This window comes from Dinoponera quadriceps, unplaced genomic scaffold (genome assembly GCF_001313825.1).
Source record: "Dinoponera quadriceps isolate SergipeBrazil2010 unplaced genomic scaffold, ASM131382v1 scaffold5809, whole genome shotgun sequence".
Lineage (NCBI taxonomy): Eukaryota > Metazoa > Arthropoda > Insecta > Hymenoptera > Formicidae > Dinoponera > Dinoponera quadriceps.
The window spans coordinates 1-17,087 of record NW_014559826.1 but is presented as its reverse complement, the minus strand read 5'-3'; the positions used below and the strand labels follow the sequence as shown (position 1 = coordinate 17,087).

Here is a 17,087-nt window from a genome sequence, read left to right as displayed (position 1 = left end):
CGCAGTAAAGTTTGTGTGGACGAATTTTTATTTGTAATTCTTCTTTTGCTCAACACACACGTGTACGTATCTATATCTTAACAAAGATGGTCATTGCAAATGCAGTATTTTCCTGATTTAAACCACGCAGTGTGACGCTTCTCACCATTTATGGTACAAGTCGTAGATCTACACATTCAAGCAATTTGTAAATTTATAATGACATCGATATTACGTATCGCATTGATGAGGATGGTTTCACTTATAATGTGTGTGACATACTATGATTAAAATTACAAGTAACCATAACAATATACTTTTAACAACGATCCGTGTATATATTACAATATATGTATATAATACAGTCAATATTAAAAGTATCTTGGCGCGGGGCAATCTCTAGCGTTAAAAATATTTGCACTTACTGCGATAACGATTTCAGTGAATTTTCCTCGCAACAGGAGCATCACGTAATCCCTCACCCCGCGATGCCGAGAAATTAATCCCGCTTTAAAAAGTGTAGAAAGGAAAGGAGCACCGAAAGCACAAATCGGCATTTCGAACTATACTCGCTACGTCATAGGGGAAATTACAATTTCGCAGAGGCGTGTGTGATACGAACGGTGCCGTTCAAACGGATTCCGCGGTAGTCAACAGTGGTGGTTGGTCGGCATCAACACCAGGACCTATCACAGCAGTGCTGTAAAATATTTTCGACATGTTATATTGAGGAAAAGCATCCTCGGGGAAACTTGACAGCAGTGTAAGGCATGAAGATCTTGCGCGCTATAACAAAAGCAAGGTACGAGCCTACTCGTAGAGCCGTCTCGCGCATATTGCATGAAGAAAGAAGACGAAAAGGAAAGGAACAAAAAAAGACAAGAACGCCCCCTCCAAATATTGTCATAAGTATGATCATATAAGCTGTGTTAATTAGCACATTCTTCACACCCAGTCACATTAGATATCATATGTGCAAAAGTTCCGAGACATAGCATGAAAAAAAAGACAGCGCCCAAATTTTTCCTATGTTGTGTGTGTGTATGCATGCAGATGCATGATTTAGCTGTGACATGTGATCATACAGATTACGAATAATATTACCCAGTGCCAAGAGCCAAAATTGTAGCTTCTTCTACCAATGTCATTTGATCAATGGTGGACCTGTGGTCAATCAGAAATTCAGTAACATGAATTACAGTAACAAAAGATATAGTGCTACTGTATTTACCTACATACACGATGTGCGCGTAATTACATACGCTGTAAAAAAAATTCAATGTTGATATTACACGTTTTAATGAGCAAGTCACGAAGAAATTCGAAACATACACTGCAAGCTTACAAAAAAAAAAATATCTATGTACAAAACGAATATATTCTGTACGTGATGCACATATGTGAAACATTTCTCTCCCTTCCAAACGGAAAAGTAACGTACAAATATATCGGAAAAGAGTAATATATGAAAAACATAACTGTGGCAAGTTAATAATTTACATATAGATTTTCAAACAAGTTATCTTAATAATTTAGAATTATTAGAGGGGGAAGTAAGCGGCAAACGGTTCGTAAAAGTATCGAAATTAGTCTGTTAATGAAAGCGAAAGCTTCGCGTATTCAATAAAAGATATAATACTTGATATTTATTAACACTGAATTCGAAGACACACTTACTGTAATTTTGTAGCGTGATGAATTTTGTAAGCTTATCTGTATATTTACGACAAAACTTCATGTGGTGCACATACGAAACGTAGAAAATCTAAAAGACGCATTTAATCAATGTGTATCGGTAAAAATAGTCGCGTCTAACCATGATACCTTCCGCAAATAATAATACAGAATAACTTGTGCGTCTCTCGACACTTTTGCTTGACGTTCACTGCAGAGTACGTACAACGTAGAGTGAAAACGTTCTGAATAAAGAATATAAATAAAATGACAAAGAAAATCTTGTATTTCTTCACAGCGAAAGAACCATGTTCTCCCGGTACAGATGTGTCGGCTTACACGCTATTTTACTTGCTAATGTACTATCTACACTTATCCTCTACTTTACTCCGTCCCCTAAATCGGCTGTTGTTTCAGCAACAAAGTACGAATATTTGTAATGACTATCGGAATGTACATGTACATTCATTCCACGTTCATTAATGAATACTGTTTGATAATAAGACGCAGTAGCGTCAATAAATAACGATACGCCACTCGGTGATAATCGGGAAACCCTCCCAGTAAAGTGTACATCGAACTTATTCGCTATTATGGCGTGAGAACATGCGTCGAGTCCTCTGAATATACACGGTGTCCCACAATTCGCCGCAATCTCTAAATTCAATGAGTTCTGGGACATCTTGTATTTGAGCTGAGGTAGAAATCTTACGGCTACGTACAGATTGTTAAATGATAACAAAGATCTACGTGTAACTTGCAAAGAAGCTACAATAATTGCCGTATTAACACCGGCATATCGATATGTGCCAACGACGCGGACATAGTTATTATTATTGTCTCTTGATCTAAAGATCGAACCTACGAAGTACCTGATTTACGTAGGGAGGTGGGGAGTCAAAGTCGGTATCGTCACCCCACTGTTGGGTGCCATGGCCCAACAGAGTATGAGTATCCTCATTGCACAGCCGCTCGGGAAAGTTTACCCCGTCTCCAAAGCTGTAAGCCACACCCTACCTTCTACTCGATGTCATCCCATGTCTACTACCCTCATGGTGTAACCATTTTACCAATATCTTTGTCACCTATGTCTTTCGTTTTGTCATTTCATTTAAATTTCGAACTTCAATAAGTAGAGAGAGAGATCGTAGAAGAAAAAAAAGATAATTGTATATAGTTACACCATTTTATGCACTACAAATATTATCTGTAAGAACCAGATGCACAATACCTCTGTTGTAATAACAATTTTATGCCAATGAATACAATTTTTGGTCTTCAACTGATTCAACTGAAATTTATAATGCGATATACTCGTACGTGGGACATGCAACTTTATAACAAAAAGTCGTAACTAATGAAATTTTTTTTCTGTGTCCAGTTGAAAAACGAAATACGGTTAACTCACGGTTAACTCTTTCACGTTCCACAATAGATAATAATTATTCCTTTACAAGGAAATTTAGACGAAGTATTCTTAGAGAATGCTATAGAAACTTGTAGCGGTCATTCTTTTGTCCTGCGATAATCCTCATTTAAAGTCTGTTTCAATTTCTTTAAAAATCAGCATGTTCAACATAATGCATAGGATCACGAAAAGATACGCAATGTGTAAAATAGAATTATAGTCGGAAGGAATATCTTCTCAAAAGCAGTGTAAAGGTTTTATTTTTTATATTTTGCAGACGTTATAAAGAAGCTTAAGTTGCATATTAAGAAACGACCGAGGAATAGTAATAGCTATTAAAATGAGAGTCAGTGCCAAACAAATATCAAAATACAAATGCATCGCATGCAGCCTGGAAGCATTTAAAGTCTTATCATTACTCTGGAACTCTATGAGGTGACCAAAAAAATGTATAAAAATACATAAATATATAAAATGGCGCATTAAAAAATGTATAAATACTATATAATAAAGAGAGCGCTTCAAATAGGCATCAAAAGTGGCCAAACAAAAAGACAATACTCGAAAGCAAATTAAAGAAAGCATTTTTCTCTTCAAGTTTAGTAACGAATTTTAGACATATATATATATATATATATATATATATATATATATATATATATATATATATATATATATATATATATATATATATATATATATATATATATATATATATATATATATATATATATATATATATATATATATATATATATATATATATATATATATATATATATATATATATATATATATATATATATATATATATATATATATATATATATATATATATATATATATATATATATATATATATATATATATATATATATATATATATATATATATATATATATATATATATATATATATATATATATATATATATATATATATATATATATATATATATATATATATATATATATATATATATATATATATATATATATATATATATATATATATATATATATATATATATATATATATATATATATATATATATATATATATATATATATATATATATATATATATATATATATATATATATATATATATATATATATATATATATATATATATATATATATATATATATATATATATATATATATATATCCATGTCTGAATTATATTTTTATTGAGAAAGTACAAACGAGTTCCATAGTAAAGAATCAAGATAATTAATGTTACATCTGTAATTCAAATTTTAATAATGCTGACCTGTTTTGAGTACTGCCCATGGAGTCATAAGTATTGGGTGTGCCCTGGTGCTGCGATCGTACTGGGTAGACGACACCATTCCCCAGACTAGAACACATCCAATGCAAGCACTCCAATTGAAAAATACTGAATCTGCTATCTCGTCAGTCGTATTAAAGCAAATAAATAAACATGGTGCTTAAAAAAGGAACATATCGAAATGTGCAAAAGTTGCGTACTAAGTAATGGTGCACCAACTGTTTTTATATCCACATTTCTAACGAACTGTTTATATCAGAGAGAACACGAAGAGAATATTTGACACACAGAATAAAAATGGGGAACAATAAATCTCCACTCATGTACCCACGTCTCTGTCTCGACTCAATGTAAATGTCTCTTTTTGACTGTAATATAACACCGAGATATAAGAAATACAACAATTCGTAAACACATATATATTCTGCTTCAACGAAATGGAAAAATTTCTCCAAAATTTTATATAAAAAAGAAGAAAAGGACAAAATAAAAGTATATCGTGTAAAAATAATATGCTGGCGAAAGAATGGCCATCGATATAAAAATAATTGCCACACATAATCAGCATACATTCTATACACGTAATTAATATAAAACTATATATAAATACAAAAATATATGTACTAATCAATTAATCAGAAATTAAAAAATATACCATACAAAACATGCAGTCATTTTATTCTTTAAAAACTCTGATAAAATTTGAAACTTTGAAAATAAACTTTGATAAAAAATCAAAATCGCTCACTCTTACTCGAGGATCTGTGCTAATATGCTTATATTACCGTGTTTTGAATTTCTTTTAAGTATGCCAAACCGCGTAGGTCTTTTTTATGGTAAAGATTATGCTAGGCGGTATACTAAAAGCATACAAATATATCGATATAATAGTTCAATATTCACTGTGTATTGTGCAAATGGTTCCCACTTTGTATATATAGATCGTACAATTCTGTCATACACACATAGGATAGTGAATATAGAGTATTGAAAAGGACGAAACACACACATACCTACTAAATATAGGAAGGAACCAGAGTCGTGCATTGTCGCCGAATACTTCCTGAAAATTATTGTATTTCCCCAGGCTAAAGCCATCTTTGTCCTTTCCTGTTCGGAACATAGGGGTTCTAAAGGCCTCTGTGAACATGGTACAGATTAATTAGATGTTTTAGATTGCATTGTACACCATTAAGACAAAAATATCCGGGAAATTACCTAGTGTCGACCTATTATGCACAACCAGATAGCAATGGTAGAAGAAAAGAGAGTTAAGACTGACTGCAAACATCAACGCAACAAAAAAAAGGAATAGTAGGTGAAATCTACCCATTCCATCTAATTCACCCTACAAAAAAAAATGGTTTACACCAATCACAATTAAAGTGGAATTATCGATATATACACTGTGCTTTGACATTGTATTATACATCGTTACACAATTGTTATTGTACAAGTTGATTATAGAGGAAAAAGAAATCATACTTACTCTCCAAAATCGTATAAAGTATTGCAAGGACGTGGCGGTAATGAACATACAGTACAGAAGTGCGTATGCCAGAAACAACATGAAGAATTTGTAATTGTGGAAGCCTACACAGTTGTTTACCCATGGACAATGGTGATCCATTTTTAAGACACAAGTGCCACACACGCTGCAATGGTGTGCTCTATCAGGCTTTATCAACTGACACTTCTCACAAAATCGCATGGCTGGAAAAAAAAATATATCCTTGTTACAACATACACATTGAAATTCTAATACCAATCTCTCCCTCTCTTCTCTTGTTTCATCAAATCGCAAATTATAATATCTCTATCATGAAACATTACCTCCTTTTATGGTGCGGTTGGTAACTGGAAGATCCTGTGCAAATCTTTCCAAAATTTGTCTCTGTACTTCCTCAGTTTCAGCTTGCTGTAATTTCTCCATTTCGACGTCAGGTATTTTAAACTGCAAAATTTGAGGAAATATATAGGCCATAGAGTACATTATCTTTAATAATTTAAGAATATACGATAATTAGCTGTATAATAGATTAGTAGAAATCGCGTGAATTACCTTATCTGGTACTGGCATTAATTCTGTGAATACTGTCTGCCAATACGACCATAAAAACATCAGAAATAGAATATGGAAGAAAAGTAGATAGAAACCTGTTAGCACATACAAATAATAAAAAGATCGAATGTCAACTGGTTTCCCATACTAGGAAATAGAATTCTTAACGTTGCATTAGAATATAAATGATACTAACAATAACAATTACAAAAACAACAAATAAGCTAGATATTAATAAACATTATAGAACATTAATACATATAGTTGAAATAATATACAAGATACAAACCTTTTTGAACATAATTGTCTATTATGCCTGAAACAGTCATAACATTGCAAATATAATAAAAAATCTTTGAGCAAAAGCCTTATTGTGCAACTGTGCCACAAATATACAACATATATCTATATATATATATATATATTTATACATTTGTGACAGAGGTATAAGACTGTTTCTCTAATAAATTCTTTGCATACTACAAAAATTGTACAAAGTGTCAGAAAACAACTATATCATTATAAAAATCACAAGCTATATTAATCAAAGATCAAAAGAATCCATTTTCAGTCAAACTTCTTCAGAAAGGAAACATATCAAGGACTTGTGACTTTTTAAGAACCAAGCAAACAAACTCTTACGACACTGTGTACATATATATATATATATATATATATATATATATGAAATGATGAGATAGCTGGCGCGAGATTAGCCAGCTTAACAGTGGGTCTTATCCGCAATAGAAGTCGTTACAACACGAAAACGCGAAGAGGCGCCAAGACCCATCCCGTCCACCTGTTTCGCGTGTACTCACAATAGCACAGTTGCACCACATAAGCATAATAGGACCAGGCAACGATCGTCAGGATGAAGATCACTGGTATCCACTTGACGGCCTTGAAGCACCACCAACACGAGCCGTTTTGCTTGCCCATTCTGTTCACCGCACCGTCGATAGCGTGCATGAGGATGATGTATGTCTTATCTCGGCCCACGTCAACGCATTATCCTTCTTCGAGGCGACGCACTGCAGCAGCATCGCAAGCACGACAGCAACAACGACGACAATGACCGGGGCTTCTCCGAGAAACGCTCGCTCTGCACTTCCCCTATTCTTTTTTACGACGAGGCTTCCGTGCACGGCGACGAGCGTCGGGCACGGAAACCCCTTTATTGCGCAAGTGAACCAGAGAGAAGAGCCAGAGGGGGGTCATGGATCGGTTTCCCGCGACCCTGGTATGCACAGCGCCTCTATTTCCACGCATCGTATCGGTTCGATACGATCTTATTCACTAGATCACCGAATAGATCCAAATCTTTTGCTAGTTTTTACAGCCCAGCTAACCAATCTGGAAATAGGCTTTTTTGCACAAGCTAAGGGAAACATCCAATCAAAGGCGTTACATCTGGATGTAAAGCATACGGTGCTTTTTTATGCTGGTTCTATTGATATCTAGTGACACGCTAGAAATGCTGTATCGTGATTGGTGTGTTTCTAATTATTGTATACAGCACGGGAGCAAGCATTATATACCACGGGTTTTGATCGAAGAGACATCGAGAGATGACCAACGAAAGGTTTTTAGGTTTCGCGTTTTCTTCAGGTTTTGTTTTTTCAGGATTAGTCTTTTTACGTTTCGCATTTTTTTGGTTCCGGAAACTTAACCCGTCGGTTCCCAAATGAATTGAAACTACAAATTTCTGTTTCCTCTTAGGAAATCTCATGTTTTGGAACCTAAGGAAACCAAATTTATAGGTTTTGAGTGTTTCAGAAAAGTGGTAACGATAAAGTTTGGAAAGTTATTTTTCGCTTATGTATCGCTTTTATTCAGTGTTGACAACTTGTTTTAGAGTCACTAGTATCTAAACTGAACACTTAGAGCTATAGTTAGCAGTGTTATTTCAATAAGCCAAAAATATTGTGCCACTTGGAGGGTGCATTGGGAACTGACGGGTTAAATTACCTACTATTGATCAATTGTTATTGTGTCATCCACTCTTACCGACAAAAACTGAGACATCGAAATTCTAACATTGAACGGCAGTGTCGCTCTCTCATATTGACATTTCTGGAGCTTCCTAATTTGCTATGGACGCTGTCACAGATTGGTACTGCAATATTGGAGTCTACAGTGCGACTGGGGGCAGAAGCCATTACGTTTACAACTCTAGTCGAAACAATAATCTGTGCGGAAACCTTAAACCTAATTAACGTTGCCATAACGTTAATATAATCAATAGGCAGCTGTTTTGCAGCTGCAAAATTCGAATACGCGACAGATTTGTATTTATCTTACAAATCATATATTTTTCATGTGCACAAACTGTATAAATTTGCACAGTTTCACACCGATATTTATTGTTTGTTGCAGACGCATTTGCAAACTCCGTCTAACCTAACTCTTAGTGTTTTCGTACTAAGCTGAAGCCGGTTTTTAGCACGTCAAATTAGGTAAAATGAGTTCGTACTGCGTGGTTACGTCCGACTTTGTGAATTTGTCGATCACGAACTCGGGTCAAGAATCATGTTGCGTCGAACGTCGATTTCAGAAAGGAATAACTGTCGACCAGTTTAAGGTAATTTTCCTTTGCAAAATCCTCGCTCACATAGATACAAAGTTTTGCAATGCATATTACAGGGGAAGTTGGAGCTTCTCACGGGAGGCAATCCAGCTACGATGTCGATTGAAGTGTATGATAAGAATGACAAGCTTATTTGCAAATTGGAAGAAGGACACCACCTTTTGGGATCTTATCCGATTGATGACGGCATGAGAATACATGTAGGTCTGCGGATACTGACAATACATGAATACACATGTATAAAGAGAAATTTGTGTTATTGAAACTGCCTTTGACTGGGCAAAATTATAGAAAGCTGTAACCATTAATGAAATCTAACGATTGTAGGTCATTGACAATTTCTCATGTACCACAGAAGATTTAGATGGTGTGAAAAAGTTTGAAATATCTGAGGAGGAATATGCCAAGAAGACAGGTAATATTTTTATATCTACATTGTGTAAGTATTATGAATAAGAATTTATTACTGTGTTCAATATTGCAGATACCGTCAAAGCATTCCTGGAGAAGAACAAGCTAGGAAAGTATAATGAAGAGGATATGAAGAAGAGAGCGGAAGAGAAAAAACGTGAGGAGGAGGTGGAGGAACGCTTAGCCAGTTTGTGCAAAGTTGGAAATCGCTGTGAAGTGTATGTTCCAAATCAACCAAAACGAAGAGCCACTATCTTATATGTTGGTGAGTAGAGAATTATAATCTTATTATACTAATAAATCTTACTTTTGTATTAATTATGTACATTTTACAATTCTGTATAAATATTTCATTATTATTAGGTAAAACTGAATTTAAGGAAGGCTGGTGGATCGGTGTTAAATATGATGAACCTCTTGGCAAAAATGACGGAAGGTACAAACACATTTAATATATTTCCATTATGTTATACAAACATATATATGTTTTTTGACTAAATTACACGTATATATTTTCAACAGTGTGGATGGCAAAAGATACTTTGAGTGTGCACCAAAGTACGGTGGTTTTGTAAAGCCAATGCACATAAAGGTCGGAGATTTTCCCGAGGAAGACTTCGATTTGAATGAAGAGCTGTAAAATACCACGATTGACCCGACGAATATCCTTTATTTCATTACAATTTTGTCAAAGCAATCGTGCATAAAACAGCTTTTTAGCATATAGAGTTAAATATTTTTTCTTAAAGGGATTTTCTGGTCTTGGGAGACGAATTCAAGCGTATTTTTAGGAATTTTTTAATGCATAAAATTACGATGTCAATATACAAATGTTGATGCATCAAGATCATCTAGCATTATTCCTAACTAAGCTTAAACTTTTTCTCCATATTGCAACAAAAATCATCTAGAACATGACAGCAAATCATTAGTCAAGTGAATTAGCTAATTGATCTCTTTTTAAATAAATAATCCGAAGATAACGAAAAATGTCATACTATAGAAGTATAACGCATGTAGTTCGTTTTAAAAGTTAGATTATTTCTCAAGTATTTAAAAGAACATTTATTTACATTATTTACATTTTGTTTCTTACTGATATTTACATTTCGTACACTATGTAACGTAAAATAGTAAAACCTTGTTCATTATTTTACATTTTAGTCATAATATTAAGTTACACGTATTGTTACAAGTATTTGTGTGCCTCAGCCTTGTACTTCTTTTCTATTTATATGTACGATGGTTACATCTTTAAATTTGTGAGTGTAATATTTAATATTATGTAATATGGCGACTCGTCATCAAAGTTTATCATCACTTCCCCGACGTCGATCATCCAAATATCCAGGTTGCATTCTCCTCCGCTGTCCTCCTACCTCCCCAATTCCCTTCCGCATGAAGTTCGTTCATCTACTTGGCCTGGCTCTTGCTATATTGAATTACATACTCTCTGATAGTTCACATTGACCTCCTTGTACGCATTCACGCGTTATCTGCATATTGCCTATTGTAATTTCTTAATTTTAATTTGCGTGTTCCGCTTCTATCTTTACTTGGTTTGCAGATTTCCTTGCTGCATTATTTTCAATCGTCTTGCATTATGCACTTTTTACTTCCTGCTTTTCACGCTTGCATTAAGATCTTTTGTCTTCATCAGATACCTAAATCCTCCTGCATAACTTTATGTCCAATGAAACATTATTAGTATTATTATTATCGTTATTATTCTTTCGCATAAATTTACAGAAATGTCGGATATAAAAGTGACACCACGAGGTGCTCATTTAATATTTTCTTCGTTTTATTATGTCGGGTCTCCAGTTAACAGGATGTGTTTCTTCGGTCTGGAAAATGAAATGATTCAAAATTTAAATCAATCCCCCCCACACACACACAAATAATACTATCAGTACACGACCATCGAACTGCAAATGTACGAACGTTATTGAAACAAAATCGACTTACTGCAGTGTCGTCTTCTTTATATACTTTTATCGTTTTGTCAGCTTCCGTCGTAATCATACGAGTGCCTGACATATCAAAGGTGATGCTAAAAACTCCGGCTTCGCTGTCCATGGAACCAGGTTGTACGGGCGCTTGGAGCCGTTGGAAATTATATCTTCAATTAACGATCGTTACGATTATTAATACATCAAATTGTTTACAAGTCACCGAGATCGTTCATTCATTTATAGACAATATACACTACCCGGTTCTCCAATCCCAAAGATGCATAGTACCATTGTCGGCTCCGGAAACCAAAACTCCATCGGGATTTACAGCTAAGCAGTTCACTATGGCGTTGTGGCCAGATAAGTTTTGAATGAATTTCCCCTCCGGACACTTCCATTGTTTAATATTGTCTGGTGATGCGGATGCAAACATATACCTATGTGAATGAAGACAAAATTAAAAAGAAGCAAAATCGATGAAAACATAGCAATATATCGAAACAAGCGTTCAACTGTACTAACAATGACGGGTGGAATGTTACGGCTCTCACGCTCTTTTTGTGGTTTGTCAAGGTGGCTCTGGATTTTCCAGCGGCCAAGTCCCATAGACGAATCGTGCAGTCATGGCTGCCGGTAACAATCTAGAATGTAAAGGAATTCTACATTAAGCAATTCTTCACATTTTACAAATTAATATGCAGTTTCATCGTTGGCAAAGGATATTTTACATAGAAATATATATATATATATTTTTTTTTTATTGAATAGACACAGTGGAAATAATTACTTGTGGCTCGACAGATTGACAAATCACACTAGCGACTGTATTGGTGTGTCCGACAAGCGTGTGAACATTTGCCTTGGTACGCATATCCCACACCCTCCCAGTGGAATCTCGTCCCGCTGTTACCAGAACGTCTATGGAAGGATGCAACGCCATGGAATACACCGCCGATAAGTGACCGTGATAATGCCTTATTACCTAAAAAAAAAAAAAACTTGAGAAATATCAAAACTGCCGGTGCAATAGCCATTAGTATTAATTTTACACATGATTCATTAATTAATAACCTTATTGTACTCGAGGTCCCAACATTTTACTTGACGATCCTCACCGCAGGAGAACAAGTAAGGGTGTCTCTGAGAAAACGCAAGTCCACGAACACTGCTTATATGACCAGTTAAAGAAACCTTCAATTTACCACTCGCTAAGTCCCATATCTGAAATTTTAAGGAAACCGTGTCAAAGTTATCAACTGCCTTTTCTCTCACTCATTTATTTGCAGAATATTTCTAAGTAAACTAGAATGAGAGTGAGAAGATGTTTCTCTTTTTGAAATGAAGCACTCACTTTGATTACTCTGTCAGCTGAGCCAGTAGCGAACCATTCATTGCCTGGTTCAACAGCACAACAGCGAACCCATCCAAGATGACCACTGATGACTCTGTACAATTTCCAAGGTGCGTGCCACTTTGGTTTCGCCATTGACGGCGTCTTCTTTGGCGGTATTGTTAAAGCACTGCTACCACTACCAACATTTCCTGCTGATAATGCAACCACCCCTGTGCTTCCCTGTGTCGCATTGTAAGGAACAATTGCGGAAGTAGCATTACTTCCAAAAGATTCATCTGGAAATACATTCAAGCGTATATATTACATATAAATATCTAATTTTATTCTCCTATGTTATATATATATGTTATAATTACATATAAATATCTAATTTTATTCTCCTATGTTATAAATATTGTATATATTACCTCCTGGTGGTGGAGGATCTGCATTATCGTTTTCTTGTTGTATCTTCGCTATGTTATTTTGCTTAACAAGCTCTAGTACTGGACCATAACAGTCTTTAGCTTTTATAGACTTCTTTATTCTCTGTCTGAAAATGAATGATATCGCATGAACTTAAGGGAAGAAAATTATAAGAACACCAGCGGTACAAAAATTAAAAAATGATCCAATCGCGACTATAAGAGACTTACAAATGTGGATCCACTGGTGGTAAAGTTCCTTGATTCAATAGAAACATATCGTGAGTTCTCTTCAAAGAACGAAATACCAATGTATGCACTGAGTGTCTTTGAACATCCTGAAATAAGTCGATGGAATATATAAGAGATCAGTTTAAGTGTATATTACGTAGAAAAGAACAGTGTGTATAACTCACAGTAATTAAAAAATTATTGAAACATACTCACCATCTTTTTAATGTATACAAATTAAATTAAGAGTATATCAGGTTGAGGTTAACCGGAGTAGGCTAATGATTCTCGCGATGAGATGTAAAGCGGTAAACAAATATGGCTCCTGTCAGCGTTGTTGGCGCTTTTCCTCGCACACGTGCGCGCCGCAAACGGCAGCGACTGTAAACTGCAGGAGAGAGTGAATTCTTCCGATAGAAATCGCATCTTTTGTCACAACATTCGTTGGACGTTCTGGAATTTACATTCGGGAAAGTGTTGAAGCTACTCTACGATCGAGCGTGCGATCATGTGCCGGTGCATCGATGTCATTTAGCGCTATTTCTAATTAAGTCGAATTGAGTCTAATCTAATTTATTCTCTCTGTTATTCGCAGCAAATATTCGAATCTAAACAGCGACGACAAATTGCTGATTCTGGTAAGCCAGCTGATCGATATCGGTGTTTAAACGAGTAAAATGAAGATATCGATATGTCATATACGTATCTTCAATTAAATCAAATAAAAATAAATAAAATAGATGTATCTCTAATTTATTTGACAAATTTAGATTTGATCATCTTCCAAATATCCCAGAGAAAATGTATATTTCGCAGCTCTGTCGCTTACTTAGTCAAACTGTGATATCCAGCCACAGCTTCTTATCTATTTATATGTACAATGGTTGTTTTTCAATAAATAAGAGTATATTTATATTTGTTTCGCATAGGTTTACAAAGATGCCAGACATAAAAGTTACACCACTGGGTGCTGGACAAGATGTTGGACGTAGTTGCATTCTTGTCTCAATGGGTGGTAAAAATATCATGCTGGATTGTGGGATGCATATGGGGTATAACGACGAGAGACGTTTCCCTGACTTTTCATATGTAGTGTCGGAAGGGCCAGCAACCAATTACATCGATTGTGTCATTATTTCCCATTTTCATCTTGATCACTGTGGTGCTCTTCCCTATTTCACAGAAATGGTAATATATAATAAACATAATATATAAGTAATAAACATAAGTTCCACCTTGCAAATAATTAATTGTTTCTTAAAATGATGTATCTTTGCAGGTAGGTTATACTGGACCAATTTATATGACGCATCCAACTAAAGCTATCGCGCCAATTTTGCTGGAGGACATGAGGAAAGTTGCGGTGGAACGCAAAGGTGAGAGCAATTTCTTCACGTCACAGATGATAAAGGATTGCATGAAGAAGGTGATCGCAGTCACGCTTCACCAATCGGTCATGGTCGACCCGGAACTGGAGATAAAAGCGTATTACGCGGGGCACGTGCTCGGGGCCGCTATGTTTTGGGTTCGTGTCGGCTCGCAATCTATCGTGTACACCGGAGACTATAACATGACGCCAGATCGACATTTGGGCGCCGCATGGATAGACAAATGCAGACCTGACTTGTTGATATCAGAATCGACTTATGCGACTACGATTAGGGACTCGAAGAGATGCAGGGAGAGAGATTTTCTCAAGAAAGTACGTCACTCGCATCTGTCGGTAACGGTTTCTCCTCTTTTAAGGTCAGTCTCTGGCATATGTTTGTTTCAGGTACACGAGTGTATCGATCGCGGTGGAAAGGTTTTGATCCCCGTGTTCGCCCTCGGTCGTGCTCAGGAATTATGTATACTCCTGGAAACGTACTGGGAGAGATTGAACTTGAAAGTACCCGTTTACTTCGCGCTTGGCCTCACCGAGAAAGCCAACAATTATTATAAAATGTTCATCACCTGGACCAATCAGAAGATCAAGAAAACTTTCGTGCAGCGAAATATGTTTGATTTCAAGCATATAAAGCCGTTTGACAAAGCGTACATCGACAATCCAGGTGCGATGGTAGTGTTCGCCACACCGGGGATGTTGCACGCCGGTCTCTCCCTGCAAATCTTCAAGAAGTGGGCGCCGAATGAGGCCAACATGGTCATCATGCCGGGTTTCTGCGTTGCGGGCACCGTCGGCCACAAAGTATTGAACGGCATGCGAAGAATAGAATTCGAGAACCGGCAGATCGTGGAGGTGAAGATGGCCGTGGAGTACATGTCGTTCTCCGCTCACGCCGACGCGAAGGGAATAATGCAACTGATACAATACTGCGAGCCGAAGAACATCATACTGGTGCACGGGGAATTCGCCAAGATGGAATACTTGAAGGAGAAGATCAAGCAAGAATTCGGCACTAACTGTTACAATCCCGCGAACGGTGAGACCTGCGTTATCACTACCACGTCCAAGGTACCCGTGGACGCTTCTCTCGCGCTGCTGAAGGCCGAGGCGAAGAGATACTCGGCTCTACCGCCAGACCCGAAAAGACGGAGGTTACTTCACAGTGTTCTAATGTTGAGAGAGGATGGTGTGTGCCTAGTAGACGCGGATGAGGTAATACTTTCTTCGGACAGTAACTTGCAATTCATTTCACTTCTCTCTCTCTCTCTCTCTCTCTCTCTATGTTGATCGATGATCTCTTTTATCATCAGGTTGCGAAGGCTGCTGGTATCACAAAGCACGTAGTGCGATTCACATCTACCGTGCAAGTGAGGGATCCCGGTCCAGCGCACGCTACTACTTTAAAATTGTTACAGCCGTTAAAAGAGAGACTGTCAGGCTGGACGGTCCAATTAACGGACGGCTCTATATCGGTAGAGTCCGTGTTGGTAAAGGTAGAAGGAGACGAAGACGATCAGAAGAGCGTCTACGTTTCGTGGACCAATCAGGATGAGGATCTGGGTAGCTATATCCTCGGATTTCTGCAAACAATGCTGAATTAGAGAATCAGCATTGAATAGAAGCGAGAAGAATCGTTATCGAAGCGTGAGCGACACTTCTTCGATCTGTGATACTGTAAGAATGAACAATTATAAATCCATACTTTACATAGAAATATCGCGACTGTATAAAACAAAAATATATTTTCAAGCAAAGCAGCATTGCGTGAACACTGCTAAATGACGGTATGATGTTATTTTCTATGTTTCGAAATGTTTGTACATACTCGAATATGAAAAAATATAACTTGGAAATATAGTATTAAAGATATGCGCCTTGTCACTTTTTTTCAAGCGGTTCTTTCAGTTTATAGATATATTAACTATCTGTGGAAAGTCGTATATAGGAATATCCTGTATATAAATGTAATACAAAGGTTACTATATAAAGTATAGGATAAATAATTGCTCTAGTAGCTAGCTGTAATGTATCTTGTAAAATAAACGTTTTCCCAAATATATGATTTATTGAAAATACAATCTAAGATGCGGAAAATTGCTGTATTGTCTAGCCAACGTTTCAATATCGATCTGAAAGTATAAATTCTAAAATAAATTGCTTAAGATTTATAAGTGTATAATACTACTTATAAGATAAAAAAATGGTCGTTTTTGTACATTATGTATGTATGTATATGTGCCATAAATAAAAATTGATGTTTGTTTCAGAAAGTCCGAGCGTTTAACCAAATATAAGATAAACTTATAATATATATATATATATATATATATATATGTTACAAA

General features: G+C 35.9%; 4 protein-coding genes across 8 annotated transcripts; 2 read left to right on the top strand and 2 right to left on the bottom strand.

The window, feature by feature from the left end:
* Positions 1 to 266: 266 nt before the first annotated feature.
* On the bottom strand, positions 267 to 7,620 carry LOC106750495 (palmitoyltransferase ZDHHC2). 4 transcript variants are annotated; one of them, XM_014630874.1, is made up of 11 exons: positions 7,235 to 7,619; positions 6,706 to 6,732; positions 6,417 to 6,511; positions 6,188 to 6,308; positions 5,844 to 6,067; positions 5,573 to 5,702; positions 5,368 to 5,494; positions 4,337 to 4,423; positions 2,526 to 2,652; positions 1,084 to 1,143; positions 592 to 679 (listed from the first exon to the last, which is right to left on the bottom strand). In XM_014630874.1, exons 1-10 carry the CDS (start codon positions 7,383 to 7,385, stop codon positions 1,132 to 1,134), a joined length of 1,101 nt encoding a protein of 366 aa, XP_014486360.1. In that variant the 5' UTR covers positions 7,386 to 7,619; the 3' UTR covers positions 592 to 679; positions 1,084 to 1,131. The 4 variants fall into 4 exon arrangements, with proteins under 4 accessions (XP_014486361.1, XP_014486362.1, XP_014486360.1 ...); XM_014630875.1 differs by lacking the exon at positions 2,526 to 2,652 and having other exon boundaries at positions 267 to 679; XM_014630877.1 differs by lacking the exon at positions 4,337 to 4,423 and having other exon boundaries at positions 7,235 to 7,620.
* Positions 7,621 to 8,358: 738 nt separating this feature from the next.
* LOC106750505 (tubulin-folding cofactor B) lies at positions 8,359 to 10,397 on the top strand. Its single transcript, XM_014630906.1, has 7 exons — positions 8,359 to 8,704; positions 8,793 to 8,997; positions 9,060 to 9,203; positions 9,331 to 9,418; positions 9,488 to 9,679; positions 9,778 to 9,850; positions 9,937 to 10,397. The coding sequence occupies exons 2-7, from the start codon at positions 8,878 to 8,880 to the stop codon at positions 10,052 to 10,054; spliced, it is 735 nt and encodes a 244-aa protein (XP_014486392.1). The 5' UTR covers positions 8,359 to 8,704; positions 8,793 to 8,877; the 3' UTR covers positions 10,055 to 10,397.
* Positions 10,398 to 10,551: 154 nt separating this feature from the next.
* Positions 10,552 to 13,677, bottom strand: LOC106750503 (pleiotropic regulator 1). 2 transcript variants are annotated; one of them, XM_014630905.1, is made up of 10 exons: positions 13,575 to 13,675; positions 13,359 to 13,465; positions 13,131 to 13,255; positions 12,721 to 12,998; positions 12,441 to 12,590; positions 12,157 to 12,351; positions 11,892 to 12,010; positions 11,627 to 11,806; positions 11,383 to 11,536; positions 10,552 to 11,261 (listed from the first exon to the last, which is right to left on the bottom strand). In XM_014630905.1, the coding sequence occupies exons 1-10, from the start codon at positions 13,575 to 13,577 to the stop codon at positions 11,202 to 11,204; spliced, it is 1,371 nt and encodes a 456-aa protein (XP_014486391.1). In that variant the 5' UTR covers positions 13,578 to 13,675; the 3' UTR covers positions 10,552 to 11,201. The 2 variants fall into 2 exon arrangements, with proteins under 2 accessions (XP_014486391.1, XP_014486390.1); XM_014630904.1 differs by having other exon boundaries at positions 10,552 to 11,536; positions 13,575 to 13,677.
* Positions 13,678 to 13,793: 116 nt separating this feature from the next.
* Positions 13,794 to 16,988, top strand: LOC106750502 (integrator complex subunit 11). Its single transcript, XM_014630903.1, has 5 exons — positions 13,794 to 13,996; positions 14,288 to 14,546; positions 14,638 to 15,060; positions 15,133 to 15,957; positions 16,056 to 16,988. The coding sequence occupies exons 2-5, from the start codon at positions 14,298 to 14,300 to the stop codon at positions 16,344 to 16,346; spliced, it is 1,788 nt and encodes a 595-aa protein (XP_014486389.1). The 5' UTR covers positions 13,794 to 13,996; positions 14,288 to 14,297; the 3' UTR covers positions 16,347 to 16,988.
* The last annotated feature ends 99 nt before the right edge of the window (positions 16,989 to 17,087 follow it).